The 16,011-nt window shown below is 43.0% G+C and overlaps 1 protein-coding gene across 1 annotated transcript; it reads left to right on the top strand.

Annotated features, from left to right (window-relative positions):
• The first annotated feature begins 976 nt into the window (after nucleotides 1–976).
• Nucleotides 977–15,556, top strand: LOC309509817 (uncharacterized protein). Its single transcript, XM_082184777.1, has 7 exons — nucleotides 977–1,049; nucleotides 1,153–1,219; nucleotides 1,318–1,502; nucleotides 2,925–3,079; nucleotides 3,266–3,729; nucleotides 11,777–11,985; nucleotides 15,078–15,556. The coding sequence occupies exons 2-7, from the start codon at nucleotides 1,204–1,206 to the stop codon at nucleotides 15,285–15,287; spliced, it is 1,239 nt and encodes a 412-aa protein (XP_082040903.1). The 5' UTR covers nucleotides 977–1,049; nucleotides 1,153–1,203; the 3' UTR covers nucleotides 15,288–15,556.
• The last annotated feature ends 455 nt before the right edge of the window (nucleotides 15,557–16,011 follow it).

Raw genomic sequence — 16,011 nt, 5'->3', positions numbered from 1 at the left:
AATCTTTCAAGAACTATTTTGCATAGATGTTACATTTCAATCAAACACTAGTACAATCTTTTTGTGTCCAGAGCCAAATGAACAATTTATATATTAGCATTAAAGATTGGTTTCAGCAACTTGTTTCTTTCTTGAGTTAATAAATGTTTTTGGCACTAAATCAATTAAAGTTAAATTGTTCACTCATAAAGACAGTCACTTGTCGCCACCTACTGGCTTAATGATGTTGCGCAAACACAGACAAGCGGAGTGATGCAAACGGTGAAAAGGCTGATACTGGTGAAATATTCAAACACATTCGAGGACCATACAAATAAATATTAGTGGTGGGCCGTTATCGGCGTTAACGTTCTGCGTTAACGTGAGACTCTTATCAGGCGATAAAAGAAATATCGCCGTTAATCTATTCTCAAAGTTGGGTTTGGAGCTGGGTCTATACTACGCAAGCTATGATGACTTTCACCTTGATATTTTAGCGCGGATCTATACCTAGCCGAATTGCACTGTAGGGGGCGAGAACGAGTCTTCTAACCTGTGTGTATGCCTACTGTGAAATTACCACATCAAACGTGACGTGCTAACATGGATGCTGCTATGATGCTGCTATGATGATGCTATGCTGCTATGGTCCACTGCTATGCTGCTTTGACTCAGCTGTCCATGCCATCCTCAATCTGTCAGTGGATCTCCAGCTTCCTGACGGACCGGCAGCAGCGAGTGAGACTGGGGAAGCTCACATCCATATCACTTACTAAAACAAAGCAGGGGCTGAGGGGGTGCTAGATCATTGACAGGGGGAGCTGCACAATTATAGGCAATATATATATATATTGCCTATAATTGCACAGCTCCCCCTGTCAATGATCTATGCACCCCCTCAGCACGTGCGTTAAAAATTCTCTGGTGCCGCCCCTGCTTTGTTCTAGTAAGTGATATGGACAATGTATCTGGTGCTTTTATACTAAAGCTATGACCAGCCTGCCTCCACCCATCATAGCTTTAGTATAAAAGCACCAGATACATTGTCCAAATCACTTACTAAAACAAAGGTAAGTCATTTTTATAATAATTGTCAGATCTCCTTCCAGTTACATATTATATTGTATTTTCTGAGACATGTTTTTAAACCAAACAAATCTGTTCTGCTTTCAGTACATTGTAGGAGAAACTCATTGCACACATTTTTGTGTAAACCTACTAAGGATGGCTGATAGCAAATGCAAGTATTATCTTATTTCATCAAACAGATTAGAAAACAATACCAGCCATCAATGTGATCTTTTCAGTCTTTAAAAATATACAATGTTTTTTCAGCAGTGGCTGTGTCCCCGTCGAGCCCGGCGTTTGTACAAGAGCTTCTCCCTGCTGCCCAAAAGACAGCGCTTCTCTACCATCTCTCTTACCTGTGCCTGGGCAAGTTCACCAGCCTGGAGAAAATCATCAGGAGTCGCGCTGTGGAAACCCAGCTTCTGTTCGGCTCCTCTGATGCAACTATGTTGAAAGTACAGATACAGATTTCTCTTGATTTCCTTGATTTCGTAAAAAAAAAAAAAAAAAAGGTGAACGTTGTGTCAATTCAGGCACTGTAGTAAATAGGATGTCATATAGTCTGTCTTTTAGCTAGAGATTAATCTGAGCTAAATTGGCTATAATATGAGAGTCTCTCCCTTAACTGGAAATAAATAAATAATAGGAGGGAGCGGGGCACAAAGTAACGCTTTTTGACTTTCTCAGTTTGTGTAAATCTACTTATGGTTCAGAGTATTTATTTTTTCCCACATTAATTTCCCACATGTCTAGTACAATTATGTGGTTTTGTTTTATTAATACAGTATTTACTTTTTTCTTGATATACCCCGAAAGAATGGAAGTGAAATGTGACATTGACATGTGACCCATAGGTGGGGTACATTGTAACATGTGAGGGGGACATTGTAACATGACCATATGACAGCTTAACATACTATCTGATCTAATCAAACAAACATACAATACACATAGCATGTGTGGAAGTATTTAAAACAAGTGTGTGACAACTAGCCAGGCGTTACGTTGTGCCCCTCTCTCCCCTATGTCATAATATCATAATCAGTGGTGTATTCTACGTGATACGCAGGAATACGGCGTATACCCATTAGGAAAGGTCAAGGATTTCCGTATTCCCACTTAAAAAAGCGTGAGAATTCGTAACAACATCGTTTTGTGACAGAACTTTCAAACTTTCATTCATAAATTCACCCCGTCTGTGTTTGTGCAGCGACACGGATCGAATCACGGAATCCAGTCACAAATGTAACTTAGTCTACTGTAAAGAGGAACATCACAGAATTTGGCCATTCTTGAATGAATAAATCAAAAGTAGGAACGTACAATGAAACAAATCTCGATATGTACTAGTGTCTATGAATATTAAAGCTCAAAAAAGACTGCTATTGAAATAAACTCTGCATGTCTCTGAGAATGTGTGCTCTACTACACACTGAAGCGCGCGTCGTGACACTCGTGGTGTTTTCAGCATCTATGAGGAGGACATGCACAAATTTGATCTACATCGCAGAGATAAGAGTCACTTCACAAGAATTTTACCATTTCATTTCATAAAACTATCGTCATTCATTCGTATCATATACACTCACAAACTTTAAAGTCTATAGAATATGTGGGTGTCGCACCTATTCATAGATGTACGGGAGCAGGATATTAGGAGGACAGAGTTAGGGGGCGGAGTTTAGTTGTTGTGGAGAGGCTTCATGGAGGATGACATTAAAGTGAGTTTGTCATAAAAGTAACCAAACGACTACTCTGTTTTGTGCACATCTACAAAGTCTTTAACTAAAAACTAAAAACTTTACAGGACAAAAACAGGCAATAAGAGTTCTGAATGTTTTTTATATTCTAAGATACTTGTCTCTTCCTTTTCATAGTGTATTTTGACCAGTAATAACCTGGTTCAGTCGCTGTTTCCCATGTTGGTGGCAACTGTGGAGAAAAATAAGCCGACTTTGGCGGTCCAATTCCTAGATAAAGCACAAGTCTGGATCACAGACATTATCATTGATGTGGAAAAGATAGTGCAAAGGTAAGAATATTTTCCTCATGAAGACATATTTCAAAATACCTTGAGTAATTGAATTATTCTTCTACATGCAACTGCTATAATCAGGCAAAAGTATGAACATGTTTTAAGCTAAACTTTTAAGCTAGTCACACAGCCCATTATTATAAAATGCTAATTTCACTGCAACATTTCTTCAACATTGTATAGGTATGATTCACACAACAGAGATGTAGCATTGTCCACCAGTGTTGTTATCAAGGAAAAAGATGATACCGATAAAAAGATTGCAAAACAAGACCAAGAGTTGAAGGCGATTGAACAAGCCCTGAATGATATGAAATCTAAACTCCAGAATAAAACAGCAGAGCTTGATGAAATTGAGAAAAAGATAAACAGCAAAAACCAAGAGATTCAAGAATATGTCAGATCCATAACTCAAACAAGTAAAGACCTCGGCATCGTCGCTGCAGTCGTTCCATTCATCGGCATGATTATTAAAAGCATTTATGATGCTGTAAAGAATCCTGAAAAAGTTGCACAGTTGAAGGCTCTTGAAACTCAACAGACCATCCTCAACGCTGATAAGACTGATCTGAAACAGAAGCAGTGGCAGCTCGAACTCAAGATCATTGATTGGCAGATGAAGGCTGCCAGAGCCAATTTTGACAGGGGTGAGTCTGTTTTATTTCATGCTTAAAGTACACTACATGACAAGTAATGCTTTAGACTGTGCCAAGATTCAAGTCTTAACTGTCATTATATATATATATATATATATATATATATATATAACAAAATATATTTTACTCTAAAACTGCAAGAACATTAAAGCCAAAAATCTAAACAAGTTGTGTTCCGAATTTTAGGTTGATATCTAAAAAAATTGGCTTTCAGTGAGATTTTATTTGGGTGCAGTACCAAACTTTTTCACTAGATGGACAGCCAAGCTTCCTACTGACCATATAAGGGCGCCTGCATTTTCATATGTGTTTTGAGTGATCTGAACCATATATTTCCATAATTTTCATACAATTTATGAAGTATACATCCTATTCAGAAATAATATGGGTGGTTTGGCAGTATTTGATTTGATTTCAACCTCTAATAAACACATAAAAAGAGCACATTATAGCCCGCTGCCGCATTACAAATCGAGAATCCATAATATTTTTCTTTATATTCAAAACATTTTCAGACTTTTTTTTTTTTCTCATAATATTGAATTGGAGTTATCTTTTGAACTCTTGGCATGAAAACAAACTGAGGTTTCTACCAATCTTTCATGATTTTTCATGTTTATTTCTATTTAAAAAAAGGCCTAAACACGCCTAATGAATATGAAATATTCTTGTTGCAAATTGATAAATTACTGCTCCTCTGTAATTAAAAAAAAAAAAAAAATGAAATACATAAATATGAAAACTAGAGACTGTAAGATTTCAAATGATATATAGTTTGTCAATATTACTTTAGGTTTTTACTAAGATATTATTGTTCTAAAAACGTCTCAGGTTACGACTGTAACCTATGTTCCCTGAGAACAGGGAACGAGACACTACGTCAGAATGACGCTATGGGGAACGCCTCAGGCGTGACAGGTGTCTGAAATCAAATATCATCTCACAGCAATCATGCTGACCGGCGACAGCCCGTGAATCATTAGCGTGAATGATTAACGTGCAACCTGCAAGTATAAAAGGGGCGCTTTGCAAACATGACAACATCCTATCGTCTGAAGGGACTGTTGCAGGCAGGCCCCGAGGCATGGCAGGAAGACGTAGTGTCTCGTTCCCTGTTCTCAGGGAACATAGGTTACAGTCGTAACCTGAGACGTTCCCTTTCGAAAGGGAACTCTACACTACGTCAGAATGACGCTATGGGGAACGATATACCAACGCCACCATGCTAAGGGGAGTGCATGCCAAAAGGCAGTGACAACTGTCAGAACCGGCAATTCAAATGAACGCTAGTACCACTCACCCCCAGGTCACACTGAGCTGTCAGTGACAGCACTCCCTACGGTCATAGCCCAAGCTAAATGACACCACAGAAAACCTCCATAAACATAGTTTAGAGAAAGGTCTACCTGGGCCTGCTCAAGGGCCAAGGACCACAACTTCAACTTCTTAGAAGGGGTCCCTTCTAGGGAATGTGGCTAGGGAACCTGAGGAACCCCAGCCAGTCACTATTCAGGGGAACGTGCCGCCTGAAACGCCACCAGGCAGGCCTGACCTGGTGTCACTATATCAGACACTACAGTCTGGCCACTTCCTGTCTGTCCGAAGACAGAGCCTCTGGACACTTGCCTTTAGGAAGGCATCCAACCCGAGGGACTGTGAAGCAGGCAGTGAACCACTTGGACCGGATCTCAGAGACGGGATATCCTGGAGAGTATGACTCAGCATAGTGCTTTACAACCCTTGCCAGCGAGGGGAGTTTCTCTACTCAATCCACGGATCAACTCAGTGTTTGTGTTTCAAAACACTGAGGAGGCCTGTGAGGGCCTAAGGGCTGATCTAACTGGGAGGCCTCAAGAGAGGCCTACGACCGACTGACCAGACTCAGGAGACCACATACTCAAACTGACCCTCAGTGAGGGGAGGAGCATTAGATCTACCTGGTAGGCAACCAGGCTGTAGCAGGAAAAAGAGGTTCCAGGAGGGAACCCGTAGCAGAGAATAAAAACTTGAGTCGAGCCAGGGCGCAAGCTCACCTTCGCTAGCTGCCTGATAAGGTCTGCTAAACTGAAAGTAAGCGGCCACTAGCTTACAAAAACCCAGCACCACTGTGAAACTACTCTCAGGGAGACCTGGAGAGGCCTTACTACCTGACAACCACAGTATGTGGGAGCTCACTTTCAGAGAGGCCTGGTGAAGCCTACTATCTGATAGCCACAGAACGTGGGAGCTCACTTTCAGGGAGGCCTGAAGAGGCCTACTACCTTAAAGACCATGCTAAGTGGAAACGCACAGTAAGTGGGAGCTAACCCTCCAGGGAGGCCTGGTAAGGCCTACTACATGACAACCACAGTATGTGGGAGCTCGACTTCAGGGAGGCCTAGTGAGGCCTACTACCTGATAACCACAGTGCATGGGAGTTCACTTACAAAGAGGCCCAGAGAGGCCTGCTACATGACAACCACAAAACGTGGGAGCTCAACTTAAGGGAGGCCTAGTGAGGCCTACTACCTGATAACGACAGTGCATGGGAGTTCACTTACAGAGAGGCCTGGAGAGGCCTACTACCTGACAACCACAGTATGTGGGAGCTCACCTTCAGAGAGGCTTGGTGAAGCCTACTATCTGATAACCACAGAACGTGGAAGCTCACTTTCAGAGAGGCCTGGAGAGGCCTACTACCTGACAACCACAGTATGTGGGAGCTCACCTTCAGAGAGGCCTGATGAAGCCTACTATCTGATAACCACAGAACGTGGAAGCTCACTTTCAGAGAGGCCTGGAGAGGCCTACTACCTGACAACCACAGTATGTGGGAGCTCTCCTTCAGAGAGGCCTGGTGAAGCCTACTATCTGATAACCACAGAACGTGGGAGCTCAAGAAAAACCACATTAAGTGGAAACTCAAAGTATGATGGAACTCAACTCCAGGGAAGCCTGGTGAGGCCTACTACCAGAGAACCATGACATGAAGGAGCTTACTTTCAGGGAGGCCTGGAGAGGCCTACTACCTGAAAACCACAGCTGACAGTGGGCCAGACTGGCAGTCCAGTTGACTGTCTATGGGGCTTTGCCTTCAGGGAGGCCTTATGAGGCCTACTACCTGATAGTACAACCTCAGGGCCACTTAGTACCACAGTATGAGGGATTCAGCCCTCAGGGAGGCCTAGTAAAGCCTACTACCTGATCCCCACAAAAAAAATGTGGGAGCCCATCTTCAGGGAGGCCTGAAGAGGCCTACTTCCTGAAACGGTCTAATCAGCTGGATGTGTACTGCTGCTGGGGACTCGCCTAACAGGGAGGCCCGGTCGAGCCTACTAGCTGATAGCGAGTCTTTCTGCTACTTTAATGAACACTGCTGGAACCATACTAATAAAAAACTTTCCAAAAGTTTTGACCTAGTGTATGCTCCACAATGTTGTGACCCACCTCCGAGGAGGCCTGTTAAGACCTACTACTCGGTAGTGAGTCTTCTGCCCGAACTACCAGGGCCAACCAACGAAGGTGAGCTGGCCTAGGAGCCCTATCTTAGGGGCTACCCGGTCAAGGAGGCCTGCTGGGGCCTACTACCTAACTGTGCAGCCTTCAAGGCAGAAAAACTGTTACTACAGCGCTTACAGCATCCTGGTACCTAATCACATTGCCAAAGGCAGTGTACTCCGCAAAAAGCAATACCCCTATAGCAGGGGAGTACAACATACGCCACTCTGCCTAGTGGAGGCCCCACTTTAAGGGCCTACCTACTATATGCATGGGCGTCAGCTCATGGCAATGCTCTGGCTTCAAGGGAGCGGAGTTCAAAAGACCGGAATGAAATGTAGTTAGAACTCCCTGCTCAACCGGAGCCATCGTGGTGTGAGGTAGATAATACAGAGCTGAGAATGGAATACTCAAAACTACCCTGAGTTAGCAGGGGAGTAAAACCATATGCCCCTGAAAATTTAGACAGGGAGCGAGCCTGTGAATGGCTCCAAAGGGTGACAGGGATTTGTCCTGTGCCCAGCCTAGGGGAGCGGGGCTTGCTTGCAAGCCAACCAACTTCTACCCATCACTCGAGCGGTTCAGCTCAACGGGCTAAGTGGAGCCAGCTCAAGGCCTAATCATAAGTAGCTCTGTTCGGCAGGGTCTGGCAAACTATCACATCGCAGAGCGAAAGACAGCCTAACCCTGCCTGAAGGATCATACCTCAACTACCACCCTGCATTACTCTATCACCCCTGAATGCAGTGAAAGGGGCGGGCCTTGGCCAACAACTCCCATTTAAGGGAGGAGGCTGAAATAAAGGGGAGGAAGCCTACACCTTGAATGAATGCGGCAGCTATACTTAGCAGAACGCCTCCAAAACCCCTAGCATAGCCTAGGCCAGCTATAGAGGCGGCCCGGGTGAGGGCCGACCTACAAGCATAGATCTACCTGAGGGCTCGGAGGAGCCACAGCCTACTTGATTGAGAGGCTGTAAAACACTCACCTACTGACACCTTACAGAGCTCAGGGGAGCGAAGTACTCAGGATACCAATGTCACAAACCAATAGGTAAGACATAAGATCTATCTGAAGCGCCAGCGTCAGTCTAAACCTAAAGCAAAAAAGTTCCTTTTTTTTTTTTTTTTTTGGAAGACCAACTACTCTACCCCAGGGTGGCTAACAGCCCTGCGGCTAAAAAGAAATGAGCGGTGGCCCACCACGCATAAAAAATGTTATGACAGGAAGGCCATCACATACTCAAAACGGAAGCCAATTTTCCTTGAGCTTCTCGTTAGATCGTTCCAGCCACCAACTAGGGAGGCTACAGGGCCCTGAAGTCTCCATACTTTACCTTTTCATTCTAAGAATGACCCCTAGGTCTATACAGGGAACAAGGCTTCTGTAGAGAGATACAAATAAGTGTTAGTTATACACACAAATTCTCCAAAAACCAAAAAAGTTCACCTGCGGCGTGCGGAGTGAAGACTTCACCAGAAAGGTCTCAACGAACCTGGGGTCCACCACTTTTACATGCCTAAAAGAGGCACTCACATCAACCAGTTGCTACGGCGGGCCATCAGAACATAGTTCTCATCATAGGCCCAACCCCAGGACTGGTGTAACGCAAACGCCTGGGGAGTAAAGAAGAGGGAGAGGGCCGGTAGAAAAAGCCCTCCAGGGAGGTCATACCCTTACTTCCGCTGAGCACTGCTCCGCTTGTGCTGAATGACCTCCCTTAAGTCCCTCTTCTTGCGGGAGGCTCGCCTTCTCTGCGTCCTACTCCTCCCTGGAGGGGGCGCACGAGAGGCAACACTAGACCTCTGGTCCTGTCTATGGTCCTCGGACCAAGACGGACCAGGTCCTCCCGCCTGCCTGGGCCGGGGCCCGGATCTCAGCGGTATACAAGTTTTAAATGCGGCTGAGCGCGCCTTCGCCTCCCTAAACTTTCCAACCACCGCCTCAACGGAGGTGCCGAAAAGTTTAGTGGGCGAAACTGGTGAATCAAGGAGAAGGGCCTTTTCCTTCTCCCCGATATCAGCCAAGTTGAGCCACAGATGCCTCTCCGTGGCCACCATCGCCGCCATCGACCGGCCGATCGCGGCAGCAGTCTGTTTAGTGGCCCGGAGAGACAAATCTGTGGTCCGGCGCAACTCAGCGACCGCCTCAGGGGACAGCCCCGTCCCCTGGTCGAGATCCCGCAGCAGATCAGCTTGGTAGGCTTGGAGCACTGCCATGGTGTGAAGGGCAGCACCAGCCTGACCTGCTGCCATGTACGCTCTGCCATTCAAGCGAGCCGTGACTTTAAGAGGCTTGGATGGCAGAGTCGGAGCTTTTAGTGTCGACGCCCGCCCAGATACGAGATAGTTCGCAAACGTCTCGTCAATGGGCGGCATCGACACATAACCATACTCCCCGATCCCCTCAACATCAGCGAAATTACCCCGCTGATGTCGATGAATACGGGCCGAGTATGGTTTCTCCCATGCCCTCTCGATCTCAGAATGAAGATCCGGAAGGAATGGGAGGCTCCGTTGAGCTGGTGGTCTATGTTCAGGGAGAAATCGATCGTCTAACCGGCCGCGAGCGATCTCTCCCTGAGCGCGCCGCCATGGCAACTGAAGCTTGTCAGTGGCGCGCTCCATAACTTCCACCAACTCAGCGTACATGGGGCAGGATGGCTGACGAGGTTGAGGATCTGATTCATCCTCCTCAGCCATCTCTTGCCCAGCCTGAAGAGCACTCGCTGCAGTATCAGTAGGAGAATCTTCTCCGTCATCCACCTGCAGCTCACTCTCGTCAGCCGATGACTCGTCCGAGAGGTGAACAACCCTCTCGAGACTGTCAGCGAGCTCCATCTGGGAGCCCCATGAAGCGCGTCGCCGCTCTGCCTCGGCACGAGCGGGACCCGATCCGCGAGGACCAGATGCTGAACTCTCTCCCCTCGAGAAGAGAGCCAGACGAGAGCGGAGCGTTCTCATAGGAAAACACTCACAGTTTGCACAGGATGCTCCCTCGAGAGCATCCCGTGCGTGCTCTTCACCCAGACAGTACACGCACATCTCGTGAGTGTCACCCGGCGACAAATATCTTGGGCACGGGTCAACACATTTGACAAATTCCTTAGGACTTGCCTTGGACGTGCGTTTCATTTCCTTGCTGGAGTAGACGTTTTTAAATTACAGACAAAAACAGTCCCTGAAGACGAAAAGATGTTGTCATGTTTGCAAAGCGCCCCTTTTATACTTGCAGGTTGCACGTTAATCATTCACGCTAATGATTCACGGGCTGTCGCCGGTCAGCATGATTGCTGTGAGATGATATTTGATTTCAGACACCTGTCACGCCTGAGGCGTTCCCCATAGCGTCATTCTGACGTAGTGTAGAGTTCCCTTTCGAAAGGGAACTATGGAAGCTTGTTTCCGCCACAGAAAAAAAAAAAAAAAAAAAATTCGACTTTTTATCTCACAATTCAGACTTTTTTTCTCAGAATTGCGAGATATTAAGTCAGAATTGTGAGATATAAAGTCGCAATTCTGAGAAATAAAGTCGCAATTGCGAGATATAAAGTCAGAATTCTGAGAAAAAAAGTCAGAATTGCGTGATATAAAGTCAGAATTGTGAGATATAAAGTCGCAATTGCGTGTTATAAAGTCAGAATTGCGAGATATAAAGTCATAATTCTGACTTTTTTACTCGCAATTGCGACTTTATATCACGCAATTCTGACTTTATATCTCGCAATTGGGAGATATAAAGTCAGAATTGCATGATATAAAGTCGCAATTGCGTGTTATAAAGTCAGAATTGTGAGATATTTAAAGTCCAATTCTAAGGGGGAAAAAAGACGGATTTTTTTTTTTTTTTTTTTACCTCAGAATAGTTTATATCTCACAATTCTGAATTTATAACACGCAATTCTGACTTTATATCTCACAATTGCGAGATATAAAGTCAGAATTGCGTGATATAAAGTCGCAATTGCGAGAAAAAAAGTCAGAATTCGGACTTTATATCTCGCAATTCTGACTTTATAACACGCAATTGCGACTTTATTTCACGCAATTCGGACTTTATATCTCGCAATTCTGACTTTATAACACGCAATTGCGACTTTATTTCACACAATTCTGACTTTATATCTCGCAATTCTGACTTTATAACACGCAATTTTGACTTTATATCTCGCAATTATGTTTTATAAAGTCAGAATTGCGTGATATAAAGTCGCAATTGCGAGAAAAAAAGTCAGAATTCTGACTTTATAAGATGCAATTGAGACTTTATATCTCGCAATTCTGACTTTATATCACGCAATTCTGACTTTTTTTCTCAGAATTCTGACTTTATATCTTGCAATTGCGACTTTATTTCTCAGAATTGCGACTTTATATCTCACAATTCTGACTTCATATCTCGCAATTCTGAGAAAAAAAGTCAGAATTGTGAGATAAAAAGTCGCAATCGAAAAAAGCTTGGCGGAAACAAGCTTCCATAAAAAAACCCTTAAGTGACACTTAAGGTGTTAAGACAGGGAGTGAACGTGTGGCTTGTTGAAACCTTTATTTCCCCTCTGCAGATTCCATACCCGACCCCATCTATCTACCTGAAGTTCAGAAAGCCTTGTCAAAAATTCGTGAAATTCTGGGAGAGCTCCTAAACTTCTGGGAGAAAGTTCGTGATTTGGTGAAATCCCTGGAACAGAAGACCTTTGTTGGAAAAGATTTCCTCCAAGACTTTGACACATTTAAGGATCATTTTCTTGGTTCAATCAAAATAGCCACAGAGGTAAAATTTATGTTTACATGATTACAAGAACATTTCCATAATTAATTTCCATTACATTTGTAAACTTTCCATAAAACATTTCCATTATAAATATTCTTATTCTTGTTCTTATTCTTATTCTTAATGGGTCTCATTCATGAAACCTTCGTAAATATGTGAGTGATTTGCGCGTAAAGAGACCTTCCCGAAAACTCTTCTCCTGATTTACAAAATACTTCGTAAAGGTCAGATGTGATAGTGAAATGTGTGTGTGTTAATGAATTCCAATCAGTCGTAAATGGGATGCGCACGCTCATTCTCAATTACCATAAATCCCGCCCAATAAATCCGACTGACAACTATATATGGGCATCATATTATGACACCAAACAAAGGATTTCAACATGTCTTCTCAAAAGCGAATGAAAAAGAGAAATTTCTCAGATACAGAAATTGTTTTATTATCAGAAGTTCATTCAAAACGCCACATTTTATTTTCAAGCGGACATAGTAGCGTATCAGGTCCTAAAAAAAGGAAGCTTTGCAGAATATTACAGATGCAGTTAAAGCCACACTAAGTAGAAATTGTGTTTTTGTCAAACAGCAACCCCTAGAGTCGCTGTGGAATACTTGCACTGTCGTAAATATAACATTTTTATATGATTGCAGCTAAATCACAAGTAAATAGTCTATAGTCTAGGCCTACTGTATAATTTAATTTGTGTTGTTTTTATTGGAATGTAAACATTACAAAATGCCAGATAACATCAATTAAGTTAAATGTACGTCGCATTATTTCATAACATTGGCCGTTATGATGTCATTAGACATGATTATTGCAATTTATCATAATAGTTTGCAAATTGTGCTCGTTCACACTATTTACAACCTCTACGTTAGGCTTATTTATGTCCTGATAATTATGTGAGATATTGAAAGCTGTTCTCATGATAATCGCAGGAATAATAATAATAATAATAATAATAATAATAATTCATTACATTTATATAGCGCTTTTCTCTGCACTCAAAGCGCTTTACATAGAAGGGGGAATCTCCTCAACCACCACCAATGTGCAGCATCCACTTGGATGATGCGACGGCAGCCATATTGCGCCAGAACGCCCACCACACACCAGCTTACTGATGGAGAGGAGACAGTGATGAAGCCAATCAGTATATGAGGATGATTAGGAGGCCATGATGGACAAGGGCCACTGGGAAAATTTGGCCAGGATGCCGGGGTTACACCCCTACTCTTTCGAAAGACATCCTGGGATTTTTAATGACCAGAGAGAGTCAGGACCTCGGTTTAACGTCTCATCCGAAGGACGGTGCTCTTTGACAGTATAGTGTCCCCATCACTATACTGGGGCGTTAGGACCCACACAGACCACAGGGTGAGCGCCCCCTACTGGCCTCACAAACACCTCTGCCAGCAGCAACCTGTTTTTCCCAGGAGTCTCCCATCCAGGTACTAACCAGGCTCAGCCCTGCTTAGCTTCAGTGGACAACCGGTCTTGGGCTACAGGGTGACATGGCTGCTGACATCAACATCAAACGGCGTTGTCTGATATCCCTCAGGACTACGTGATAAATACACCTCACAACACCTGAGTTCAGCTGGCAAACTAATTCGTGAGGCATAGCTATCTGATTTATCAAAACGATTCCATTTACACCTGGTCACATAAATGTATTTTTGCGAAACGGATTTAAATTCGATCTTCAATTCTTGCGCTTTATGCAGATTTAATGGAGTGCACGTCACCGAAAGCAACAGACATGATCTGCATTTTATAGATCATCAGCTAAAATTTCAAAATCAAAGACCGCAATAAGAGAGAGCAGTAACAGCCCTGGTAAGATCATTTCGTTTCTTTACTTTTAATGATGAAGATTGTGTGTTAAGCGTCTGCGACTTACTTTCACTTTGATTTGCGATAGTTTGTACGTTGGCTTGATGCAGTTGCTCATCTGCGGTGATGCGTGTTCCAGCGCGTCGTCATATCTGGATATAACATATAGCCTATAACACGCTCTCACACGCTTTTTTTAGCATTTTTGGGAGGAGTACAATTTACATATGTGGTTTCAACAACCAGATGCATTTACACTTGTCCAGTTTCGTCTGGAATGCGTCTCAGATCTCCTCCTGAAGTGGTTTGAGGGATCGGATTCAAATCCGTCTCAAATGCGTTTCGGAGGGCATTTAAACCTGGACTTTTCACGATCGGATAGCTATCCGATCTGAGAAAATGCATGAAGTGGCCAGGTGTAAACAACCCCCATGACAAAAACATACGCACGGAAGCCGAAAACAAACGCTGGTTGGCCTCTCACCTCCAAATTTGACGAAGTGGTGGGGGAAGTGACGTATGCCGTAAAGCAGTCGAATTTTGTAGTTCTTTTTGTGCTCTTGTTACTACCCGAACCCCGAAGTTAAAGCCAGTAAAAGCGATACAGTCCCTGTCAGGCTATGGCAGACGTGTCATTCAACCTATTGTAAGTCGATGTACCATCACAAGGATCTTGGAAATATATTATGAAGGTTGAAAAGTTACATAGTGTCGCTTTAATGGAGTTTCATCTGTAAATCGAACAGTCCCAGAAGTGAAAAGAAAATAGTTCAACATGAAGCTTGACTGCAACACTTGTGACTTGCGGACTTGTGTTCCGTTTGCAGATGCTATTACTGGCTCTCATAATAAAAGTAAAAAGAAAAAACGTATGTAATTACTATATATAATATTTTTTCAAAATGCTGTGTAAATACTGTATGTACCCGATTAAGGTGAATTAAAATGCAGCCTTATTAATGAACAAAACGTTCGGATGTTAAACGCACTATTTACGCGTGACTGGGAGCAGGTGGAGATTTCTTTCGTACCAACTAACATTTGGAAAATACGAACATTTTAATGAATCCGAAAATTTACGCCAGAACCACTTTACACACGATTTACACAAAAATTCGTTTTGCTCGTGTTTCATGAAGGAGACCCATTATCTTTATTTGTACATAAGGGAAGAAGTGCTTTGATACAATCTGTATTGTAAAAAGCGCTATATAAATAAAGGAGACTTGACTTATAAATGTTTTTAATTCCTCAGGCTTGGATCTGTTTTGGTGAAAACTGTCAAAGAGCATCTGTCATCTTTAAGCTCCAGACCAAAGATGCCTACAAGTTTCTGGAGGTCAGTCCTTCCTCTCTCTCCAAGGAGCAGTGGGAAAAAGAGTATGAACGTGTAAAGAAGCAACTGGAGGAAATAGACGCACCAAAAAGTGTGTCATCCTCTGCTACACCTGCCATTTCTGAATGATCTACAGAGCGCTGACACACTCATCGTCCTATTTGAGTTTTCTGCCTCATGATGCTGGTAACCTGGTATGATGATGTTTAGCCTTTTTAAACACTGTACTTGTAAACTGCAGAGTTCTGTAATCCTTTCTACTTAATGCCTAAAACACTCTTTATATACTCCTTATCATCTCCTCATATCATCTCTTTATGAGCTCTTGCAAAAAGACTCTTGTTGAATGGATAAAAATGGACGAATGCTTCTACTAATAAAGTTTGATAACATTATTATTGACTAATTTTTTTTATGTCTGAATTCATAGAACTAAGTTTCTGCAGCAAATATTTCATCATCTCAAACTTTTGATGCCACTGGATGCACAAAAATTGTCACATTATACAGGTTACAAAATATTATCTTGTTTCATTCTGATAATGAATAAGCTCCCTTATGCAGATGATTTTAACACAGTTTACCAGAACAATGATGGATTACTATATCACAACATTCATTCACTGGTGGCATAGTTTCATACTGAACATGTTTTGGGTGTAAACTTGCTGGTATAGCCTTTAAAATAATTCTCAGTCATTGGATATAAAGACAGAAAAGCTGTGTAACACTTTATGGTGTTTGTGTTACAGAGTAATTACTGAAGTACTTTAATACAAAATATAATAACATGCAACAAAATGTACTTAATGTGTAACTAAGGCATGGAACCGCCTGTACTTACCAGTTGTAA

This window comes from Leuciscus leuciscus (assembly GCF_965113295.1).
Source record: "Leuciscus leuciscus genome assembly, chromosome: 11".
NCBI lineage: Eukaryota > Metazoa > Chordata > Actinopteri > Cypriniformes > Leuciscidae > Leuciscus > Leuciscus leuciscus.
The sequence above is the reverse complement of the archived record's forward strand: the minus strand, read 5'-3'. Positions and strand labels throughout refer to the sequence as shown.